We start from the raw sequence: 17263 nt of genomic DNA, 5'->3' as shown, positions 1-17263 counted from the left end.
AGGTTGTATTTTGAAGAATTCCATCCCCCCGCCCCCATAGTCTACTAAAGTTTAGGAGCTCTATACTGAATCCTTTAATGTAAATTCCTTCCTTCCTTCCTCCTTCCCTTTCATTTCTTTTTTCTTCTTCTAGATGTTGATTCTCTGGCTCTTGAAATGGATGTCACAACCTTTGTCTGTGATAATATATCCCACCAAGAAGGGGATAAATTTAGCTAATCCATTAAAGCGGTTGCAACAAAACTAATTCTCTCTTTTAAGGGATTGTCAAACATGAACGAATTATTTTGAGAAATTAAAAATGGGCTCTTAATTTTTTAACTTAGTTTTGATATGTTTGCACTAAAGGAAATAGTTAATGTGGTTTCAAGACAATATTCAGGAAAACCTGGAAAGTGTTATTTTAAACAAAGCTCAAAATAGGGCTGATATTAAGTAGGGAGCAGTCAATGGTGAACTATGCAGATACAATGTGGTACCTCAGCTGTTTTGTACTGCTTTCCACATGTGGTTTGGTGATATTATCCCAAGTAGACCAGGTGGAGACTATGAATCTAGGGAAGAAATAGGTACATATAACCACAGTGATTACGGGGTACCTGGCCGAGGTGGCATAAGGGATGGAAGAGAGGCAGGCACTATGGCGGATACTCAGGATGTCACCTGTTCCTTCACATATTTCTTCTATCTCAGGACAGCTACACAGTGTTGATTCAATTCAACTATGGGGCCCAGGTTGGCACAGAGCTGATCCACATCAGTGAGTTCAGGCCACAGAGTCCGAGACAGTAAAAGCAGAATAAAACATAGAGTTTCACTTAATGGTTTATAGAAAAAAATTTTTCTCTCCTCCTATTTATGAGCAAGAAGATAGGCTCATGCAGGAGAATGGAGCTCCAAGCCTAGCAAACTTGGATAGGATAGCTACATTTGGAGAAGAAAACTGAGTTTAGCAAATGTAACCACTTGTATAGTATCTTTATGGTATACATTTCTTCTAAACTCTTATAAAATTACTCCTGTGGGACAACTTTAGTCCTGGGGCTAACCTATAGGGAAGCAGAAATCCTCTATTTCACTGGGACAGTGCTGAATGGAAATGCATCCTAAAATCAAGAATAAAAGGATTTTCTGATTCTTACTATTTTTTCTTAGTAAAATTTTTCCTTATAATTAATTTATGAAGCAATATAACTTTTTTCTAAGATAAACAAAGGAGAACATAAATATACTTATTATGGAATTTGAAGCTATAGAACAGTTTCCTCTTACAGAGAAAAGAGAGAGGGTGAGTAGTACTGTGGTTGAGCTGTGTCCCCCCAAATTCTTCACTGCAATCTCCATCCTCAACACTTAAGAATATGCCTATATTTGGAGACAGGGCATTGAAAGAGGTTAAAAGGTCATTGACCCCCATGGCCACAAGGAAGTAGAGAGAGAGAGACAAGGGACTGGGCACAAGAATTTACCCTTCAAGGTCACGCCCACACCTCCTCCAACAGACCTCACCTTCCAAAAAGCACAGTCAGCTATGAACTCAAGAATTAATCCTCTGATGAGTCTAGCACTCTCTTGATCTAATCACTTTTCAAAAGCTTCACTTATCACACATGAGACTTTGGGGAGACATTTTAAGTCTAAACCATAACATATATTTAGAATTTGTCTGACCTTTCTTGACAGTTAGGACCACAAGAATGAATGAAGCCACTGAAAGGGAATGTGCTAGTCACTTTGCTGTGTTAACTTGGCCAGACTACAGGTCTGCACACCTGCTGTGTACAGGTGTTTTTTAGATGTGATTAAATGGTCATAATCAGCTGATTTTCGGCAGAGATCACTCTACCTCTTCTAGGTGACCTGCTTGCATCAGTGTAGTGGTGCTAAGACCTGAGTTGAGGTTCATTGAGGAAGAACAAATTCAACCCAGGAAGGGCACTTTGCCCTTCTTGACTCACTGAACTATGGATTTCAGGCTTATCCAGTTATCCCCTAAATCATGGAAGCCAATTTCTTGCCAGAAATCTCTTACCATTACATCCTGCACTAGTTCTGCTTCTCCGATAGAACCTTGATTAACTGAACAGTTAGGCCAAGTGAAAACAGAAGGGAGCTGAGAAGACCCTGGAGGAGATAATCATTTACAGACAGTAGAGGGTGACAAATCCATGAAGGAGCCTACAGAAAAGCATAGAGGAGAAAAGTGTATCAGACAAAGGGAGGCATCTAAGACTGATCAAAGCACAGCACACCTACAAAACTCAGGTGACAGCTAGCTTCAAATGAGCCTCTGAAACATGAGCGCCATGGCTTGGTCAAGAAACTTCAAGAAGAATGTCCAAGTATAAGGGCCAGAGGAATGGAGGAGACGGGAAAACGAAGGAGAGTGACTATTCCGTCATGAAGTTTATCTACTTGAGATGAATGGATACTAGCTAAGGGAACTAAGAAAAATGAAGGTTCAGTGACATTGGATTGTTGATTAAAATAACATACAGAAGTCTGATTTTTGTGGTACAAGGTACAAGAGGCAGTAGAGAGGGAAATATTTCAGAGGGGACAGAAAGAAGATAACTGATGTAGGAGAGCTCAAGAAATGATGAGATTCAAGACACAAAAACAGGGACACAAGAGACTCTTCCTCAAAGACGGAGAGATTGAGAGGAAGGCACTGCCAGCATTCATAGGACAAGGGACCTTCTCAGTAGCTGGACTTCGTGTCTCAGTTTACTTCCTGGAAAAATTATCTACCAGCTGATAGAGGAATATGGGCTTGAGAACCAGTGCAGATCTGAATTCAGTTTTTATGAGAAATGGGAGAAGAAAAGGGGTCCTGCAAGAAAATAAGAGAGGAATACAAAAATTCCTAGACAGAATTAGGGTCAGATATACTTAACGGTAGTAGCTTTACTGTGACAAAAATAAAATTAATTTTACCTAACAACAATTAGTAGGTTATAAGTGCAAGGAATACAGATTACTGGCTTGGTGACTGTGGCTTTGATGGAAGGCAGCAGCAGAGGGACAAAACAGCAGGACAGATTTTTGGGTGTATTTTCAAGGTTGAGGCTGGAGTTAGAACTCATGGAATCAAGGCTGGGACAGAGTAAAAGAAGCACTTAGAGAAAATGGAGAGCTACCCAGGGAAGAAAGTACCCATATATTGGAAGAAGCAGTCTAGTGGACAATGAGTAGCAGCATGGATAAAAACACAAGCCCTAGGTTTGGCTGTAGAGATCACTGTGGTCTCCCGAGCCAGTTACAAGAGAACTTGACCTTTATTTAACTTTTCTCTGCATTAGTTTCCTCATCTGTTGAAAGGGTATGGCAATAATGCACCTATGTATGTTAAGCTTAAATAAAAGAATTTACGTGAAGTAGATAGCTGTTCCTGCTTAGCACAAAATAAGAGCTCATTAAATTTTAATCATTCTTATTCATCAAAAAGACAGCTGTGAGTGTGGAAAATCATAGCAAGAGAAGAAAAATAGATATCCAAATAAATGTCAGAGGTAGGGATATCCAGCAAGGAGAAGGACACAGGTATGATAGATGTCATGGTGTTTAAGAAGATGACTTGAAAAGGAGGGAGCCAAGAGATCATGAGGTTAGGATTCTAAACAGCACGTCTGTATGGATCCCCAAGGGTCACAAACCCACTATAGGGAAGCATGGACCACATAAATTTTAAGATCTTTTCGGTGAAAAGATAAAAGTGTCCCAATAGCAGACGATTGTGACAGTTAGTACACTAAATGGCAGGAACACCTGAAACTTTAAATATCTTCAGGAGATACTGGGCGACATTCCACATGCCCAAGGAGGGAAAATCTATTTGTAAGGCAATACTCTAACTTTCTCCTCACATGGGAACTGGTCATCCTAGACCTTCACTGTCTACCATCTGAGCACTCAATTTTCTATCTCTAGAATAATATTCTAAAAGATTGAACTACACTAGAATCCATTTCCATATATAATGTTTTAAAACAGTGTCCTTCTCCAAAATCCTGAAGATCCTCTGTCTGTCCAAACGCATTTGCCTGGCCCTCAAGTTCTGTTAGAAAATCTGCATGCAGATTCCACACTCAATTCTACTCTGTTCTGACCAGCAGATTCTACACTCAATTTTACTCTGTGCTGGCCAGAGCACCACAATCCTGTCATCACTCTGTCTTCAATCTTCAGTCTGTTCCTCTTTTGAGCTAAATAAACATAAGTCCATCAATTTTTCTTCAAAGGTTTTATTTTCCAGTTCAACTATTTACCAATATGAACAAATTCCAAAGACTCTTCTATTCTCTTAGCTGTAGATTTAAATGATCTATCAGTTTGGCTTTTCAGGGTGGTACAATAACTCTTCATTTTAAACTTATGGACAAGCTTCATCTCAAAGTAATTGAAAGGGAATAGAGGGATCGACCATGTTGCTATATGAACTATCTAACTTTTGAAGTATTTTTAGCTGGGGATTTATTTCCATTTAACAAATTGTAGTGCAGGATATCTTTGGGAAATATGTCCATTAGAAAACCTAGTTAATCTATAAGAAATCTTTTTCCTTTCTAAAATGTATATTATTCTAGAATTCTTCATTTTCTAAAAAGCCCTGTCTGCAGGCTCATTTAAAAAGTCACAGAGAGCAACTTGGAAGCTCTTTGCAAACTCAAGATTGCATGTGTGCATTTGCATAACAGTAGGGCTATCTGTTTTACTTGAACATTTAGAAATACAAGTGAAACAATTATGCCTTCTTTTTGTGTAACAATGTTATATTACAAAATAGTCTCTATGTCAAGATCTCTTTAACATTTAATTACACTTTAGAATATATTTGCCTTTTCTTTTTGTCTAACATTGTCTCCAATGAAGTCCAGCTTTGTGATTACTAATAACTTGGAAAAATTGCCTTTTTACATATTATCTTCTATAGTTTTGTTTAAGCTGATAGAATTCCTATAAAGTGTAACAGGCAATTATGGAAGCCAAGAGTACTGAGATTTTACACTATTTAAGGGTAAAATGAGATTTATACTATGTATTTGAAACCTTAAATGATAATGGTTTTTAATTTCAGAGAATAGATGAGGATAAAAGACCTGATATTCCAATGCCCATAAAAGGAAGCATTTTAGCGTTTTATGATGGTGATTCCTCAAGGGAAAGACTCGTGCTATTGTAGGTATTAATTTTAAAGCTCATAATAATAAAAGACTTATTTGAAAACAAATGTCAAGATAAGACAGAAGAAGTCAGTTCTCTTGACTTTAGGGAATTCCTTAAGGAACATAAGCTTCATATTCAAAAGTATATTTCCAAAGCATTAAGTCTCCCAGAAAGTGAAACACTTATTTCAAACACATATTTCAAAGGGCACATAGATTTGAAGTTTGATTTCTTTTTTTTTAACTCTCTTTTTAAAATTAAGAATCACATCATTTACCCAAAAGTTAGCATATAGGTAGGTATTTGGAACTTTATTATTGACAGTCGACTTGAAGAAAATTTCACAAAAGAACAATAAAACTTTTAATTTTTTCATGATGGAAAAAGTAGCAAAATAATTTTTAAAAATTTCTACAGTTCACATTTAGAGAGCAATTGGATGGTTAATTTGTAAAAGTCACTGACACTCTAAAGAACTAACACAGCCGATCAGTCTTATCTGGATAGAACATCCTTAAATAGCATATGATTTTTGTTTCATAAGCCCTACAATAGTCAGAGAAGTCACAGGGGAAACACGGATTATCCTCAGTGCCTTCAGTGGACTTATCTTAAGAAATGCTTACAAAAGGAAAATCAAAGTGCTTCAAACAGGAGCAGAAAACTAGGGGAGGAAAAATTAAAACTGCCACGCACAGGGACTAGCTCCTTTGCCTGGAGGCACTGACCTTGTGGAACGACCTGGTACTTTGCCACACTGAGTTTTCGCAGGGGTTTGGGTCTTGGGTAGAGTGAGGCGGGTCGCAGTGAAATGCCCTGACCGCTCAGATTCACCCAGTGTGAACCCCGCAGCCCCCAGCCCCCACCTCCTAGAAACTGTCCCAGGAAATCCCCCCCCCCCTCCTTCAAGGAGACCCCAGAGTGGCTGGACCCCTGCAGGACCGAGCGCCCCCACCCTGCAGGCCCTCTCCCTGCCCCGGCCGCGCCTGGCCCGCGCTCACCTGATGATCACGAACATGACCAGCGAGTTGCCCACCAAGCCCACCACGAACACCACGGAGTAGACGGCCGTGATGATGACCGGGATGGCCGGGGAGATGTGCGCGGGCTCCAGCTGCTCGTCCTGCGGGCCCGCGCTGCCGTTGCCGTCCGGCTCGGCCCAGCCCGGGAGCCAAGCGCTGCCGTTGGGGAGCAGGCAGGCATTCGGGGCGCAGGTGGGCCCCGGCTCCCCGCGGAAGATCTGCACCGGGGCGTCCATGGCAGGGCGGCTGCGGCTGGGGGCGAGGAGCGGCGGCACCTGCGGGCTGGGGAGCGAGAGGACCGGAGCTGGGCTGAGCAGCAAACTTTGCCTGCGCTCCTGCCCGCGCGCGGAGGAGGCTGGCGGCTCGGAGGCCCGCTGGACACCGCGACCCTGGGGAGGATGGGGGGGACCGACCCCTCCTGCCATCATCCTGCGGGTTTGGGGGCCGGCCAGGGTGCGGGTACCTCGTGCCTCCCTCGCCCTGAGATGCCCCCTCTTCTATTCATGGGCGCCGTGGGCTGGAGAATTATCCCCAGACTGACTCCCAGGACAGGTAACTTGCGACCCCCCACCCCCACCCCCCGGACCCCTAGCTGGGACCTCTCCTCCAAAGCCCACAGCCCACCTCTGCTTCCTGGAGGCAGGCGAAGGGGCCGCTGCGGACCTGCGGTCTCCAGGTCTCCCTCAGTCCCCACGCATCTGCCACCTCGCCTCTCTGGCTCCGGGACCGGACCCAGGCAGTGCGGCCCCGGGCTCCTTCTCTGCCCGAAGCTGTGGGCTTGTCAGCTGCTCTCAGTGCGTGGCTCCCACTGCTGGCGGCGGCTCAGCTGGGCAGGACGCACCAAGGATGCAGCAGGGCGCGGGGACCGCCGGAGAGAGCTGGGCTAGCGCGCCCGCCAGAGGCCCGCCCACCGCCGCTCCGCCCATCCAGAGCCCCGGCCCAGGCCCAGCGTCGTCCCCATCCGCCCCGCCCGCTCACCCGAGATGCACTGTCTACCCCGGCTCCACATTGCCTTATTTCTATGCCCCTCAGCCTTCCCAGAGGTCAGGGACTGAACTCCGGCCCGTGTTACATTTAGTAATAAGAAGGGTCACGCCTGCTTAGTGACAGGTCGCACCTGGATTATTCACAGTGTGTGAAGAACTTACTGAACGCATGCATAGGTCACAAGAGGTGTCTATTCGAAGAAAGAGAAAAGCCGTCGTAATTTTGAGAGATTTTACTTATTTATTCATTTATTTAAATCCAAGCAACACAGATGACTGGTTCAGCCAGAACACCACCCAAAGATATACTACTAATGCTTTAAAGTGTACTGATAAAATACTCCTGTACATTTTGTTATTTTCAGCTTGCTGCAACTAGAATGGCAGCCTGGATGCAAACAAAACCCTATAGATATTACCTGTATGGCAGGATGTTACAAAACGGTCACTCTCCTAGCCCAACCCTCAGTGCTGACCTAGAAGGGCGACGATGTTTTATATTAATGCTGGCAGCCATCGCATTCTGCTTATGTGTCCTTCACCACAATACCTCCCCTACCATATATCGCCGAATCTGAACATCTGCAGGGAACTCAGCCGCCGATGTTTCTTTGCATAACTGTCAGTCCAAGGTATCTACAGAATCTAGTTAGATTCTGCTGGGTGAAAGTGCCTCTTAGGCAAAGGGACCAGAAAGGCCAGGGAACCAAAGCAGGGATCCAGAGCTCTGCCCCTGAAGCAAAGTTCCTGAAGCACAGTAGTGAGGTCCCCCATTCCCATTGCTTACTGGAGCCAAGATTGGGGATACCACGGGTTAACCACTGGAATTTTCCTTGTGAATTCTTTGCCTCAGACTGACAAACTCAGGTCCCCACTGCTTCTCATAGCTCTCACTTAATGCCCACATCTAGGTATATCCTAATGATTGAGTCAGCCCTTCCACTCACCAGCAGTGGCAGAAAGTGTGCCTATGTCTTTCCAGACACCCTGGCCCCAAAAGAGATTGTTCACCAGTCTTTTCATATCATACAAGTGCAATACGAAAAGCAAATAAAAAAATCCTTTCAGCCACCATCTTTTCCACCATGTCTTTTAAGAATGATTATCATACCACATCTTGTGACTTTTAAATCTGATCTGGAGCTCTCATTGAAAGGTGACATCTCCTTTGGCAATCTTCAGTCCTGCTGGGGCTTCCATGAATCAAACTGTGCTTTCTGCATAAACAGGATGGCAGAAAGAATATTCCCCATGTGTCTGTGGGCTTACTTTCTGTCTCAGCAATCCAAACAAAGTAGCAAAGATATTTTGCTTGAAATTAACTAAAGCTGAGCAGCATTGGAGTTGTAAAGAAAGTTAAAACACTGTGAAGCTCACAATTATTCTTTTACCCTTTTATCTACTTCTAAATACTACTTATATATTTATCTATGATTTCGTGCATTAAAAACCCATCAGCCTTTGTGTTGCACTTTGTTTTTTTCAGACAAAAACGTGCTAGATAATTCCAGCCTTGAACTTTCTAAGTATCCCAGGCTGGACTCAACTGAAGTAATCCTCCTGCTTCAGGCTTCCAAATGCTGGAATTATAGGTATGTGCCATCACACCTGACCCTGTGACACACGTTTAAAAGTGTATTATGTAGCTTATCTGTATTATGTAGTTTCCTTCCTGTATTATGTAGCTTGCATTTCCAAATTGGCTGTTCATTGGTCTTTCCTTAGTATGAAAGTTGCTCTCCCAGCTGGTAATGTGAGATCTGCGTTCAAACACAAGTGCTCCTGACTCCTTGTCATGTGTCTGTTAAAACAAAAGAACATTTCATGTAAGGAGACCCTCCTCTCTACGCCATCACAAAACACATTTAAGAGAAAGTATTTAGCAAGGGCAAAAAGGAAAAAATAAAAGTGCATTATTTTTAAAAGATTTAGGTAAAGTTTTAAAGATGTAAAACATTATAAAGGAGTCTCTAAATTAATACAATTCAAACCCTTGATTGCCTTTTCTCACAAATACAGCTGTATCTCAGAACCCTCTAGGAAATGGGTCCAAAATCCCCACAAATACCAAAATCCACAGTTGCTCAAGCCCCTTATATAAAATGCCATAATCTTTGCCGATAATCTACACTATTCTCTCATATGTTTTTAATCATCTCTAGTTATGGTACTAAGTGTAATGCGACTTGGAGTAATAAGAAAAAAAGTCTGTGTACTACAAATGCAACATTTTAAAAACAATGTGTTTCAAGCTGCTGTTTCTTGAAACTTCTGTTTCAGAAGCTGCACTACAGAGGGCAGATCAGGTACAGGGAGCGTAAATAAAGAGGCTTCTCCAGGACCTACTTCCATCACTAAGCAGGAGGCAGGACTCAGTCCAGGACTTCCAAACTATAAGGCGATCTGAGCCTGATGATTACTGATAAATCTCTACCAGCCGAGTTAGTCTCTTAAAGATAAAATAATAATAATTATTATTACAATAATAATTATGATTAAAATGGTCTTGTTTCATTCATGTCTCCATAATTTTTCCTCACTTTTACTGCGTTAGTGGCTAAGATAAAGCAAAGTTAAAATGGGAAACGCAATGGGACAGTTTCAGGCAGCCCAGGTGCCAGGGGAACCCTTCCGAGTCTCTGAATGCTGTGAACACAGCTGCTTCTGTGCTCTCAGGCTCTCAGGAGTACAGCATTGCATCGTAATACTGGGTAAAAGCTCATAAAATAGAAAAATAAACTTCAAAGATGCTATACACTATTACACACTGATTTAAAGCATGTGTCATTTCACCTACTAGAACTTTTATCTACTTGCCATTCTACTCAATAGAAAAATAATGCTTAAAACTACAAGGAAGACACTTTCTTGTGAGTTTTTCTAAAAATGGATCTTACTATGCAGATCAGGCTGATCAAGAACTCACTTTGTAACCCAGGCTGATCTCAAACTGCAACAATCCTCCTGCCTCAGCCTCCCCAGTGCCAGGAGTACAGGTGTGTGCCACCAAGCCTGGCTGGCCAGTTGGCTGCACTGGGTCCAAGCTGCTGAGTGTCCCAAGTGGCAGCAGAGGCAGGCCTTGCACATGCAACAGTAAGCAAGATAGAGGCAGCCTACCTAGGGGAATGTGTGTTCTGCTGTGACAGAGAGGCTCTAAACTGAAAAATGTTTATGAATAATTGATAGCAATTTAGTGGGGGTGTAGACTTGTATAACCACTGTGAAATCAGCATGGAAACTTCAGAAAACTAGGGTTAGAGGTCCCCTTCAACCCAGATATTCCCCTTCTGGACATCTTCCCAGAAGAATTAAAAACATCAGACCACAGCAATATATGTATGCCCATGTTTATAGCAGCACAATTTGTAATAGCTAAATCTTGGAAACAACCCAAATGTCCATCAATCAAGGAATGGATAAAGAAAGAATGCGGTGTTTTTATACAATAGAGTACTATTTCCCCACAAAGAAAGATAAACTTGAGGCTTTTGTAGGTAAATAGGTGCAACTTGAGACCATACTCATAAGTGAAATAAATCAAAGTCACATGTGCAAACATCATATTGGTTCTTTGGTGTGAGAAATAGAAAGAATAAATAAATTCTAAAGTGTGCAATAAATACTATGAAATGGGAAGGAATTATTCAAAAGGTAAAGGAAACTAGGATGGGAGGAAGAACAGAAGGGGAAAGGAGAAAAATGCAAGTCAGTGATACTATTAGTGTGTCTTAGCTCACTAAAAAGGAAGGCTTGTGCTAATATCAATTAAATAAAATTGTATGCCCATATCTTGTGCCCTGAGCAACTACTTTAAAGGTAATAACATGTAGTGCAATACTTATTGTTACTCCTCTATTATTTTGCCATGAAATTTTGTTTTACATTTGTTCCATAAAATTTAAAAAATTTAAAAGACAATTTAATACAGTCAACTCTGGTGACTAATGCATAGAGAAAATGTTAGACAGGAAATGAAGCAGGAGAACTGATAAGCCCATACATTAAGTTTGCACAAAATTTTAGAAATAGCTCCTCTGCTTGTAGGCATTTTACTTTGCAGTTTAATAAGTTATCATAACAAAAGTTCAAGCCAGACCTGCCTTGCACAGTCATTCTGTGAGATACTGCAGACTCAGGTTCTATACAACAGGCACATGTGTACACAGGCCCTGAAGAGGACTTGAGGCCCAGGACTCACGTCCTGTAAGAGATCACCAGGAATGCCCTTCCTGAACAAGTGGTGGAGAAGCTAATGGTTAAGGATGGTAGAGTCTTACCCAAGTGAAGAGGAAAAAAGGGAGCATCCAGGCAGGGAACTGCGCAAATGAATGAGATAGGTTGGCAGAACTGGACACATTTGTGGCAGTCTATGGAAATCAAGGGGCCTGAGCCTAGTGGTCAAGGCATGAGCATGAGACACAATGGAGCAGCCTCGCAGGGTATTCTGGACTTCAGCCTAAGAGGAACAGAGGCTTGGGGCTTTGTGGTGCACATCTATGATCCCAGGACTAAGGGATGCTGACACAGAAGAAATATAAGTGTGAACCCAGCCTGGGCAGCTTAGTGATTCAAGACCCTGTCTCTTGATTAAAATAAAATTAAACAACAAATAAGCAAACAAAAAGGGTTGGAAATGTAGCTCAGTAAAAATGGCCTGGCTCAGTCTTCAGTACAATCAATAAATCAACCAACCAATTATTTGCCAGACAAAGGGAGAATGCTTGGGTCTGAATTTTTGAAAAAATCATTTGTCTTCATTTTAGGGAAAGCATAGGAGAGCAGGAAGAGTGTGAGTCCCACACTGAATCAGCTCCCTGGGCTGTCATCACTAGAAGTCATCTTCGTGTGCTGTGTGTTGTATAAATGAGGGGTAAAATCAGGACTTTACCGTAGCCCACGGCCTCAAATCTGTAACTCCTTGTACTGAAACTCTGCAGTGAACTAAAGCTGCCTATCTGAAAACTCATTGCTGCACTGGGGATTTAGCTCAGCAACATAAGCACCTGCCTTGCAAGCAGGTTGTGAGTTCGATCCCTGGTACTGATAAACAAAAAAAAAAAAAAAAAAGGAAAAGAAAAGAAAACTCATTGCCACTAGCATGGCACGTAAAGGGTAGAGAGAAAAAGACATTCTGGTGGCAGAGTTAACAAAAGGTGTATCAGAGCATAGGCAAAGTCAGTCCAAAAGAAGCCAAGAGTATCCGTGGTGGTGGGGGAAAGTCTACTCCAAAATAGAAATTGAAATGTAAGCAAAAGTTTATCAGGAATAAAAGACAGGGAGGCATACAGACAAACACAGAGCCTGGCTCGGGATGGTGAGCTGACTGTCGCCAGCACAAATGGCGTGAAGGTGAGGGCAAGAGTGGATTCAGAGACACGGAAAGGGAGTGCCAGAGGACGGAGGGCAGACCTTGTGCAGAGCAGGGAAGGAAGGCTGACGGATGGCAGGACTGTGGATTTGGACAGAGAATAGACATAAAGCTCTCCCGGTTGTCTACGTGAGAGATGACTCAACATGAAACAGTGTGGCTGCGGAGAAGATGATGGTTTACTAAGCATTTAGGAAATTAAATTGGCAAGACGACATTTGAATGAATTTGGAAGTTAGCAAAGAAGAAAAGCCTAGAATTACTTTAGGAATATGCTTGGGTGACCAAGTGAATGAGTAAGCCATTAACTGAAATAGAAAATGCAGAGAAATTACAGCAGCTTTTGGTAGAACATAATGAGGTCTGGTTTGGGAAGGCTATGCTTGAGGAACCAGGGAGGTGTTAGTTTGTATGATGATACAGGATACGTGTTGGGGAGACTCATGTGGGAGAGATGAAAGAGCCTGGAAGTGCAGGAGAGCATCCGGTGAGTGTGTCAGGAAAGTGAAGTTGACAGAGAAAAGTCTGGAGAAGCATAGGCTTTAATGAGGAGCTAGCAGAGGAGACTGATGCAGAACAAGTCCGAATGAGGGAAAAAGAAAAGCAGAGTCAGAGAAACACGAGAAGAGAGACTCTTAGGAAGGACAGGACGGTCGGTAGTATCCACATGACAGAACAAAAGGTATTTGGTAAAGAGGAAGTCCCTGGGGCCCCAGAACTATCCATAATTGGAAGTAGCTTTTATATTTGGAATTAGACTAGAAATGAACATATGATTAAATATAATGAAAGGCTGAAGACTCACATGACTTTCAAGTTCTCTGTTGAAAGAACTGTTTTCCTAGGATAGAAGCTGTACCACATGTCCAGTGGGAAAGCCACTGTCCTGAGGCCCACCCAGCCTGGTCAGACATAGGGTATGAAAGCACATACTTCTGGGATGGGAGGGCTCTCCTTCCTCCATGAGACAAGTTCTCAGGATCTCAGTCTACGTAACAGTCGGGCATTCAGGATTCAGCTCTGGGGTGTCAGGGCACCAACCATACAATGCTCCGGAATCATGGGTGCTGTACATTGTGTGTTTGCTTCCACTCTATCTTCTCACTCTTCTCTGTGTCTAGGAAGGTTCTAAGTAACTCCAGGCACTGGGTGGCACCTGGTGTAGACCAATGAGAAGATGGACAATGGAATTTGTTTTCCTCCTACTGCCTTTTGGCCAAGGTTCTGTGGTCATCTCACCTCCCCCTTCTGCTCATTCCACAAATGGCAAATCACCTGCAAGCCTTTCCCTGTGTACAGCTCCCCTCTCAGAGTCTAAGGATTCCTTCTTCTTCTTCTTCTTTGCTTCAGGTAATGGGTGATAAGAATTCTCTCTTGCTTCTCTCTCTAGGGTGTTCAATTCATCCTTTGCCCTAGCTCTTTCTCTACCTTGTAAATACCTTCTCATACCTTTTGCAACTATCTTCAATAACCAAGTGTGAGAGCATAATCCGTCCTGCCTGAGGACGAGTGTTTCCTGGTACACATGGAGTCTGCATTCCCTGTCCTCACTCTGCTGTGAGGGGAGAGTAGGACAGTGCTGGAGTGCATCCAGGATCCTGCGTATCATTAACCTCCATTTGTAGAGTGGGAGATTAACTGCGCTTTTCTCTAAGCTCACTTCAAAAGAGTAAAATGTTGTGTTTATTCATCTGTCTCCCAGATACCTTAATTGAACTTGAAAATATGCTATCATGCTCTGCCTTGATTCTTTTTTTGAGGAAAGAGCTGGCTTCTGAGTGATCTTGTTAGGCATGAAACAATTCATGAGTGTCACAAAATAACATCATACAAAGGGCTTCATGCAAAGGCTCACTGCCACCTTTCATCACCAAAATTCATTCTGTGAGGCTAAAGCCTACCATAGGTCATCACTAAACTGAATATTGGCCAAACAGCGCCCTCATTTGTGGAGAGAGGGCTGCCACGCTGAGGGTCAACTGATCACTCCCGCCAGCCCAGGGGCTCACACGTGTCAAAGCCACTTCATCTCAACTGATTGAATTGTATAGATATGGACATTGTAGGAAGTCGAAGATTGTTATAAGGTTCTCAGAAATGCATATCTCAAACCATCTTATTCATCCACATCCTTTCACAGAAACATATTAGACTTCCAAGTGGTTTTCTTTCCTTTGGCTTCTTTTGTAATGGTCAGTAGGATTACCTATCTGTACTTCAATGTCTTATGTTAATTGTTCCTAAGCCTGTTTCTGAGAGCTGTGTTCTCCTCTCTGGTGTGTATGTGCTCCTGCTTGGAGGAGGTATCGCAGGAAGAATGGGGCTCCTGGGGCCCCTTTTCACAAACAGTGTCTGAACGTATCTTCCACCTCTGATGTAATTCACCCCAAGAGGATCTGTAGCACAGGGTGTGACTCTGCTGTCATCGTCCCTGAACCTGCTGTACTTAAAACCGTTGTTTTGAAGTGCAGGAGCTATAAATACTTCAGTTCCTCAATTTCTGAGAATTGAGTGAGAAATGCCTTTTTACATTATTTTGTATTAGTAATACATGGTTGTAGTGCATAATAAACACACTCCTTGTGGTGTTTGACACACATACCTGTTTTTACTTTCCTCTTCCCTCTTCTCTTGTCCATCCCCAGAGATCTTCCCATCTCCATAAAGCCTGTCCTGTTTCCTATCATCTCCCTTTTATTTAACTTATTTGTATTCTGGATTTGTCTTACAGGAGAAACCATACAACATGTAACCTTCTGACTTATTTCACTTAGCATGATGGACACGGGTTCCATCCATTTTCCAGAAATGATTGAGAATATTCTTCAAGTGAAAGTGTTGCTCAAAGATCATGAAAATGATTTAGGATTCCTCTTTACGTATCAAGACATGAGTAAAGAGGGAGAACAAGAAGGCCAGGAGCTTTTCATCTTCAGGAATTGCTATAATTATTGAGGCAGAGTCCAATAAGTCAGGGGATTTAGTGCAGATGGACAAATCTAATGCGATATCGATGGACTGCTAGTTGGAAAGATGTCTGGTTTTCAGGAGCGAAGGAACTCCTTCGGCCCTGAGTGACCATTTTTACCCTTGCCTTTCAGTGGCCCAGGAAAGACTCTCTAAGAGTGTGTCCTGGAAAGTTCACACCGACATTTTTCCATACTCACCGGCTCCTTGGTGTGAAAATGCTCAGAAGGAAGACACACTTCATTCCAGATGGCCATCCCTCATTCCAAACTGAAAAGAATCTCAAGTTCAAGCCCAGCCAAAGTAACTTAAGAATATAGTAAGACCCTGTCTCAAAATTTAAAAAATTAAAAACGATTAGGGATGTAGCTCACTTTTAAGATTCCATATCCAATTCCCAGTACAACACACACACACACACACACACACACACACACACACACACACACCACAAAAAGAACAGTAGGAGGTTCTATGTTTAATTTCATGGTAAAGAAATGAAAGAGAATACATGGGGTTAGGACCGAAAAAGTTTCTGGTAGACTATTACAATGTGTTTGTAAGGTATATTACCCTGAGATAATGATCATATCCAATTACCAACTATGACAACATTCTTGTTCCTTTTTCTAAAATATACATCTAAAAGCAAAATTATGACCCAAGTGATTAAACTCTAAGGATATTAAGTCCAGATAAAACAATTCCTGAGTCTTACATAGCACTTATACATTTATTAAGATCAATAAATTTACTGAGCCTAACAAAACATCTCAGAACACCAGAGATGTCAGACTCAGAAAAAGAACAGCCCAAGCTGTTAATTTATCTTATAGTAAACTTCATAATCAGTCATTTAGCACTCAGTAACAAAAAATCCTAGAGAGTAAAGGAGCCACAATTGCTCACGACCTACGGTTTACCATCGCTGATTGACTTTTTTGTCTTATAAGATAAAAGCTCTCCACTTTCTAGCACTTTATAGTATATGCTATTAAAATTAAAAGCTTTAAAGTGTACCCAGAAGGGTGATATTTTAAAATATCAAAGCACAGTTCTACAAACTATCAAAAAAAGAAAAAAGAGGATCAAAAATATCTGAATAATCTTACCTGGAGGAAGGAAGAGAAAATTACAAGCGTCTTTTAGGTGACACCGACATCAATTCTGTGTGAGTTTATTCCTGTTTCTTCCTCCTAATTTAACAGAATGTGAATCCAGGAGCATATGAACAGCAGAGGGTGGAAATGCTGTAAAATAATGCTCTGGGTAAAGATTTAAAAATAAAAATAGCACCAATATAAGTACTTTCAATAATGCAGAAAGAGCTGCTCTAGCTTAATTTCAAAGGCAAGTTTCTGTTGAAAATCTATGCAACTAATTAAACTATTTCTTTGTGATCACTGTAATAAGAGCATCATATACTGTTACAGCCTTTGATTTTATCAAAGCACTTCTTATAATAATATGTCGTTTGGTCACGATAGCTTCATTCTACTTTATGTAGAAAATTCTGCCTATTTTGTTCTCTAATTTGAAAAGCAGCCTCCAAGAAGTTAAGCCACATACTTATGATCATTTAATAAGTGGAGGAAGCAGGAATACAATGATTCTTTTGAATTCCAATCCAGTAATCTTTTCACCTTCCCAGGTTGCACAAAAATTTTAGTACAAATGAAAGCCGAGATGAGTCACAGGGGTAAAATTAAAATGTGAGGAGAATGTCAAGTATTCACTTCAGCACTGGAGCAGCA

At 41.9% G+C, this 17263-nt stretch overlaps 1 protein-coding gene and 1 long non-coding RNA gene across 2 annotated transcripts in view; both read right to left on the bottom strand.

Moving 5' to 3' along the window:
* The window catches only part of Oprk1 (opioid receptor kappa 1), a gene marked incomplete at its 5' end in the record, with an annotated part of 52318 nt that overhangs the window by 17104 nt on the left and 17951 nt on the right, over positions 1-17263 (bottom strand). Inside the window, 1 exon segment of the mRNA NM_001172990.1 lies at positions 6168-6370. Coding sequence (NP_001166461.1) covers positions 6168-6370 — 203 coding nt within the window.
* Positions 7393-17116, bottom strand: LOC134478027 (uncharacterized). The gene is made up of 3 exons (XR_010050369.1): positions 16622-17116; positions 15710-15836; positions 7393-8975 (listed from the first exon to the last, which is right to left on the bottom strand). It is a non-coding gene; the product is annotated as an uncharacterized LOC134478027 (long non-coding RNA).

This window comes from Cavia porcellus, unplaced genomic scaffold, assembly GCF_034190915.1.
Source record: "Cavia porcellus strain 051 isolate PalLab524CR breed Dunkin Hartley unplaced genomic scaffold, mCavPor4.1 scaffold_11, whole genome shotgun sequence".
NCBI classification, from domain to species: domain Eukaryota; kingdom Metazoa; phylum Chordata; class Mammalia; order Rodentia; family Caviidae; genus Cavia; species Cavia porcellus.
This window is presented reverse-complemented; position numbering and strand designations above follow the sequence as displayed.